Below are 7,406 nucleotides of genomic sequence, written 5' to 3' on the forward strand. Positions count from 1 at the left end.
CCCCATGTCCCAAAATAACCCCTGCCAGCACAAAGTGCAGCCTGCCCACATTTCATCAGCATAAATTGGAAATAATTATTTGGGCAGCCTTCACACCTCTCCATATGTAAGTGAGGTCAAAAGCAAGAAGGTCTCACCTGCTGCTGAAGTCCCACCTTCTGTTCCAGACACTGTTCAGGGTCATTAATGCAAAACTGCAGCAAAGAAATTATTAGAAAACACATAAAAGTGCCAGCTCAGGATCCTTCCTCACCCTCAGCTGCAGGCTATCCTCACCCACCCCAGGATTTCCCAGGCTGGCAGCAGGGAAAGCAGCTCCTTCCATCAGCATCATCGCACCAGGATCACAGCAGTGGCTTTGGGAAGGTGTCTGGGCTCTGGAGAAGATGCCCAAAGGGAAGGGTACGGGCTGGGCTCCAGCCAGCCAGCCTGGGAGGGGGGCCAGGGCTGCCAGCAAAATTTTGGGGGTGCTTCCCCCCACAGCTCTGGCTCTATCCCTGTCCATGCTCCTCTCAGTGCAGCCCAGGAAACTCAGCCCCTTCCCAAAAAATCCCTTTTATAGTGCCTTAAGTGGTGCCTCCATGATCAGCCCCAGCTGTGCCCGAATCCTGCCCTCCCAACACAGAAAGGTTAACCCCTTGGCTGCTTGGGCCCATGGCAGCCCCTCATCCCCACTCCAGAGGCACAAAACGTCCTTCTCTGCTCATTGAGGACCACCACATCCCAAAACAGCCAGGCCTATGCGCTGGGCTCCCTCCCTGCCCTCTTTTTAGCCCACTCATTAGCCCAGTGATCACAAGGCACTTAGGGAAGCATGTCCTTCCCACCCAGCCACCACGCTAAAAAAAACAAACAAACAAACAAAAAAGTCAAAAGAAAGAAAAAGCTCCTAAAATAAACTCCCAGGGCAGTGTCTGGAGAAAAGGAGGCTGACCTTCTCACTCTATACAACTACCTGAAGGGAGGTTGTAGAGAGGTGGGTGTTGGTCTCTTCTCCCGTGTAACAGGTGACAGAACAAGAGGAAATGGCTACAAGTTGCGCCATGGGAGGTTTAGGTTGGATATGAGGAAAAAGTTCTTCACAGAAAGGGTAGTCAGGCATTGGGACAGGCTGCCCAGGGAGGGGGTGGAGTCATCATCCCTGGTGGTATTTAAAAGACGGGTAGATGGAGTGCTCAGGGACATGGTCTAGAGGTGGAATACATAGTGATAGGTTAATGGTTGGACTGGATGATCTTAAAGGTCTTTTCCAAGTACTATGATTCTATGATCCATCTGCCTTTCCATTGGGATCCCCCTCTGACCTTCAGAGGGGTAACCACAGCCACCCCACTGCCCGTGGGAGAGGCTCTGGAGCTGGGAAAGGCTCCCTGCTCCAAGCAGGAGCAACGCTAAAGCAACCCAGGGCTCAGGAGGGGCCCGGCCCTGCTCTGTTTGTGCTCTGGCGAGAGATGACTTCAGCGTTTAAAGGTCAGGCTGGGTCTAGGAGAGCGATTGCACAAAACCTTCCAGCCCTGCCAGCGCCAAGGGTGCAGAGTCCACACTGGGCTGGGAAGACAACGGGCAGGGCTCAGACCACGAAGAACCCCTGGGAAGGACCAGGATTTGCCCCAGGCAGCTTTTTGGGTTGCATCAGGAGAAAGGATGGCTGGATGCCACCGAGAAAAAGGCTTCCACTGCCACACCAAGACAGGCAGACATGCTCCCGGCGCTATTTCACTGCCTCCTCATGCTCTATCCCAGAGAGCAGAGGCGATATGGAGCCTGAGCAAACATAATAAGCTGAGTAAGTGAGAGCACGAACCAGGCGGAAGGTTTTAATAATTCAGAGGACAAGGAAAATTGTGAAGTGGGTCAGCTCTGATGGTGCAGGCTCTTGGTGACCAGCAAAGCCACTCCAGCCACTACATGTGCCTGTCCCCACTGGGCAGGGATGTCCCAGGGTTGCGTGTCCCCTCTGCCTACAAACAGGGCTTTGACCACAGGGAGTTCTCCTTGGCGCTGAGTCCCAGGTGTGATTGCAATTTTTCCGGGTGCTGAAGTGACCTGGCTGTGGGTGCTGGGGATGGGGTGCAGCCCAAAAACCTTGGTGCACACACAGCAGAGCAGCAGCTCCCATGGTGAGGGCGTCAGCCATGCATCTGCCAGCGCCCCCCCATCCCGTCTCTCCAAAGCTGTGTTTTCCAGCCTGCCTCCCGCCATCCCCCTGGGATTGCCGAGGGATTTCATTTCACTGTCGGCACCCACACCCACTCAAGAAATATTTTGGGTTAGGCCAGCTGAAAACAGCAGAGAAGAGCTCATCGAACCCAACGCAGCCAGCTGAGCAGCTCCTCCAGCACCTGGGTGTTGTCTTGTGGGTTTGCAGGATGCGGGCCAGGCAGAGCATCCTGCCCCTCCACCCTGCTCCAGCTGTGGGAAGGGTCCCTCCATGCACCCTACAATTTTAGGGCATCCTGAGGGCAAAAGGCAGCTCTGGGGTGCATGGGCAGAACCTGTCTGGAAGTGCAGGATTCATCCCCATAGTCTGTGGAGACCAAGATACAGCACAGGATTAAGAACAGGGAAAATTGTTGCCTCCAGCTGGAGGGGGGACATGCCAGGGCTTTGGGGTAGCAGTGTCCCCAGGCACGGGTGGGCACCACTGGCCAGGGGGAAGTGACTTTGTGGGGTGGCCCTGAGCTTAGCCACATACTTGTCATTCCTGGCTGGTTTGCTGGGGCAGCTGGTAGCCTCACTGCTGCCTTGTGAGGGGGCAGTGGGAAGGGTTCTTTGCTGAGAAACACCCATCCAGGGAGAAATGGGACTGTGACCATCACGTACACAGCAAGAGCTCAGGGAGAGAGCTCAAGGCTTAAGGAGCCCCCCCAAAAAGCCCTTCTTCTGCAGAGCAATGGGGAGATACATGTCAAAGGCACAGCCTCTGCCCCAGCGCTGTGCCTTCTTCCATTTCCAGCACTTGGGGAAACTGAGGCAGGGAGGGGCGAGCCCTTATCCCTGTCCTCCACACACCAAGCAGATGCACGGACCCAGCGGCACAGCATGTGCCAGCAAACACGGCAGTGAGTGCAGGGTGACACAGGGCTGGGAAGAGGCCAGATGATGGAATCATCACCCAGCACACAGACAAGGGACCCTTGTTGGGCTGGGACGTGCCCAGGCACCCAGCGAAGCGGCCTGAGCAAGGATGGGGTTCAGAGCAGGCTGGGAAAGAGGGGAGAGGTGCTGGGGCATCCCAGGGGTATTACAGCTTCTTCCTATCCCCCAGCTGCGGGAAGGTGACACGGCTGTCATCAGTCCCCACATCCTGAGCGCTGAGGACGAGGACTCCCCAGCAGAGGAGGTGACCTACTCCATCCAGCCCCCGGCCAATGGGAAGGTTGTGCTGAGGTCGGCACCTGGTGCTGAGGTCCGGCGGTTCACCCAGGCCCAGATAAACGACGGCCTCATCCTCTTCGTACACCAAGGTAGGGCAGGGCTGAGTCCTCTGGTGTCACCCGCAACCCAGGTGGGGACAGCACTGGAGGCAAGCAGTGTGCCACCAAGGTGGATGCTAACCCCACCACACAGCACCCTGGTGCGAAACCTGACAGCTTAATGGGGGACTGCAGCCCCCTGCCCACCATAAATGCCCAGCTCTGTGCTTTCCACAGGGCCCCTGGATGGGGGCTTCGCCTTTGACCTGTGGGACGGTGCGAACCTGTCTCCTGGGCATTTCTTCCTCATCAGGGCCCAGAGAGAGCCCCTCATCAGCCTGGCCAAGAAGCAGAGCCTCACCATCTGCCCAGGTGGGTATAGACATGTTCCACATCCTCCCAGTTTGATGGCAAACCAGGTCCTTGGACCCTTCCACCACCCCCTTCCCAAACCTGGGTGCTATCAAGAGATGCCCATGGCAGAGGCTGCAGGGAGGTGACGAGGCCATGGTCTGAAGTTCATACTCAATGTGTTTTCCAGGTGCCCTGCAGCCCATCACCAGACAGAACCTTCAGGCAGTGAGCAACAGCCCCATCAGCTCCACTGCCCTGTACTACAGCATCGAGCAAGCCCCACGCCTGGGCAGGCTGAGCACCTCCCAGGGGGAGGAAATCAGGAACTTCACCCAAGCCCAGGTGAGATTTCACCTCCCCAGTTCCCCAGGATCTTAAGACACAGCCCTCCATCACCCCCAATGAAGCCTGGGGGTCCCAGCCTGAGCCCCCTGCCACCACGATGGGCAGAGGCACCTGATCCTGGGCTGGCAGAGCAAGGCTGCAGCCACACCATGAGCTCTTGATTGTAGCCACTATGCCATGGCTGGGGACGATCCCCATTTCTTACCTAATCACCTTCCTGGAGCCAAGATGAGAGCCCAGGGTGCACCCATTGGCTCTAGCACAGCATCATCAGGGTTCCCCCTGGTGCTACAGTGCCCATCACACCAGAAATAAGACAGTTGCACCCATCTCCCACATGATATCACCTATTCTGAGTATTTATTTTGCCATTTATCAGAGCTCATTTTTAAAAATTATTTATTTTTAGGTGGACAGCGGGTTTATTTTCTACCAGCACGAGATGCCAGAGAAGCCCTTCTGGCTTGCTCAAGATGCCATCCGCTTCCGTGTGGTCACTCCCACAACCATCTCCGATTCCTTCATCCTTCTCGTGCTCATCTCCTATGAGGCCAGGTGTCCCCAGCTGTCAACTCAGCTATGGAGAAACACAGGTAAAGAAGGAATGGAAAAGCAGGGGACAACCGAGCTCTCCTCAAGTCTGCACAACCCCCTCTGAATGAGAGGATTGTGCAAACTTCAGGAAGGCTTGTGTGTCTGAAGAAGGCACCATCATGCAATTTCCCCTGGCCACCCAAGCATGAGCTTTGATAGCAGGTAGAGCAACATCTAAAATAGCATCCATCCTTCTGCTGGCTTTGTGCAATTCCTTCCTCCATCATCCTTCCAAACTAATAACCCCCAGTTGATTCTCATCCCTCCCCATTTCTTTGCAATCCTCCTTTTTCTTCTGTCTTGCTCTCGCCTGGGTCTGCTCTCCTCTCCAGCAGATCTGGATCCCTGGCTCTTCCCAGGGATGACAAACCTTTGGGTTTTCCCTTTTACCCCCAGATCTCCAGCTTGCAAGGGCTCAACGGGCAGAGATTGGCACCTCAGTTCTGGATGCCTCCAACCTCCTGAGCCAAATCCCAGTCCCGGAGAGGGCTGCACATGATGTTGTCTTCCTGGTGACAGAGCTTCCAGCCCATGGTCAGCTCTTGGTGGCTGGTGTGCCCCTGGAGCAGTCACAGTCATTTTTCCTGCAGTCAGATCTGACCACAGGACGCTTGGCATATGCCCATAGTGGTGATCGTGTCTCTGAAGACCATTTCAGATTTAAGGCTTGGCTTCAGCCCCGGGTGCAGCAGTCTATCCGTCCTCCACTGGAAGGGGTGGTCATTTCTGAAGCTTTCAATATAACAGTGACCAGCAGCAGCAAGCCACCACAGGTGATGAGGCGGCAAGAAGTGCTGCAGATCCCACCAGGCTCCATGGTGACCTTGTCCCAGGAATACCTGGATGTGGCAGATCCAGCAGGTTCCCCAGAGGAGATGGTCTACAGTGTCCTCCAGAGACCCCTCGCTGGCCACCTGGCCAACACACACAACCCACAGGAGCCCATCAACCGCTTCACCCAAGCAGATATCAATGCAGGCCACGTGGTGTTTGTTGCCACTGGGAGTCATGGCCCAGGGTCGTTAGCCTTGAGCATCTCCGACGGCCACCACCCACCCACCTTGACCTCCCTGGAGATCGAGGTGCTGCCAGCAGTGAGCACTGCTGCCAGCCCAGTGCTGCTGGAGGTGCCCCAAGACCTGAACAGGGCCACAGTGTCCCACCATCACCTCCTGGGAGCTGCACAGCTGGGGGCAGGCAATGCCTTGTACAGGATCACCAGGGACCCAAGGTTTGGCCAAGTGCAGGTCAAACAAAAGCCAGCACGGGGCTTCTCGCAGAAGCAGCTGGACCGTGGAGAGGTGACGTTCACCTTCACTGACCTCACCTCTCCTGAGGACAACTTCCAGTTCCTTGCCATGTCACGGGAAGCCAACAGGACTGGGGTGGTGAAGGTGACCGTCCGTGCCTTTGTGAAAGCTCATCCAGGCAGCATGTGGCCCAGGGGCACCACAGCCCTCCTGGACACTAGTGTCCTTGATGCCAGTGAGCTGGCCAACCGCACCAAGAGCGTCCCAGTCTTCAAGATCCGCAGGGCGCCCCGTGCCAGCCACCTCGTGAGGGTCTCCAGGAACCCAGGACAACCCACCACCCCAATCGAGACCTTCAGCCAGAGCGAGCTGGAGCAAGGGCTGGTGGGGCTGGAGGTGCTGGATGCTGGGGAGACTTACCAGCCCCTGCAGAGTGACAGCTTCATCTTTGAGCTGGTGGCTGCCGGTGTGCCACCAGCACTGGCATCCCTGGGGTACAGCATTGAGCCCTACAATGCCTCAAAAGCCTACGGTGTCACCCTGCTCATGGCTCCCCTGGCGCCCTCGTCCCCAGTGCCCCAGGGCACAGCACGGAGCAGCCCCAACGCCAGCGAGCTGGGGATGCCCCCCACTGCCTGGCCGGGCCCCGGTGCCACCACCAGCCCTGTGGAGGGAGGCACCTTCCTCAGCTTCATCGAGGCTAACATGTTCAGCATCATCATCCCTATCTGCCTCATCTTCCTCCTGCTGGCTCTCATCCTGCCCCTGCTCTTCTACCTGCACAAGCGCAACAAGACGGGGAAGCACCATGTCCAGGGCACCCCATCCTCCAAGGCCAAGAATGGGGCTGTGCCGGACCAGGAGACCTTCCGGAGGACGGACCCCAACCAAGGCATCCCCCTAACGACTGTCAACTCCCTGGAGGGCAAGGGCATGGGTCCCCCATCGCAGGGCATGGGCCCTGGGGCACCGCCGGACCCTGAGCTCCTCCAGTACTGCCGGACTTCCAACCCCCCCTTGAAAAACAACCAGTACTGGGTGTGAAGGGCTCAGGTGCAGGGACACGAGCCCACCTGGGGGTCTGGACCCTCCTGGAGCACCACCAACCACCTCCTCCTGGCTCTCCTCCCCGGGAGCTGGCATCCCACGGATGCAGGAGGGCCCTGAGGATATGGGGGCTGCTGGTCTGATACACCCAGGAGCCCAGATCTCCAGTCAGCTTTTGGGCAAGGGAGGGGGACACTGCATAGGCAAGTGGCAAAATGCCTGGGCATCCCTGGGGAACACTGACTTTGGGTGCTCATTTGGGCCATCCAACAGTGGCCAAGGTGCTGGAGGGGACCTGATGGCAGCAACCCCCTCTTAAGCCATGGGTGGCTCCTCCATGGGCAGCACCAATCACTGCAGCAATCCAAGGGAGGATGAGGAGCAGCTTGTGCTGAGTCAG

At 57.2% G+C, this 7,406-nt stretch overlaps 1 protein-coding gene across 1 annotated transcript in view; it reads left to right on the forward strand.

Annotated features, from left to right (window-relative positions):
* Positions 1 to 7,003, forward strand: part of LOC104532265 (chondroitin sulfate proteoglycan 4) — a gene marked incomplete at its 5' end in the record, with an annotated part of 14,247 nt that extends 7,244 nt beyond the window's left edge. The window contains 5 exon segments of the mRNA XM_029087329.1: positions 3,269 to 3,467; positions 3,654 to 3,788; positions 3,958 to 4,112; positions 4,525 to 4,708; positions 5,106 to 7,003. Of these exon segments, the coding sequence (XP_028943162.1) occupies positions 3,269 to 3,467; positions 3,654 to 3,788; positions 3,958 to 4,112; positions 4,525 to 4,708; positions 5,106 to 7,003 (2,571 nt within the window).
* Positions 7,004 to 7,406: the final 403 nt, after the last annotated feature.

The sequence above is a fragment of the Antrostomus carolinensis genome, unplaced genomic scaffold, assembly GCF_000700745.2.
Source record: "Antrostomus carolinensis isolate BGI_N321 unplaced genomic scaffold, ASM70074v2 scaffold21771, whole genome shotgun sequence".
NCBI classification, from domain to species: Eukaryota; Metazoa; Chordata; class Aves; order Caprimulgiformes; family Caprimulgidae; genus Antrostomus; species Antrostomus carolinensis.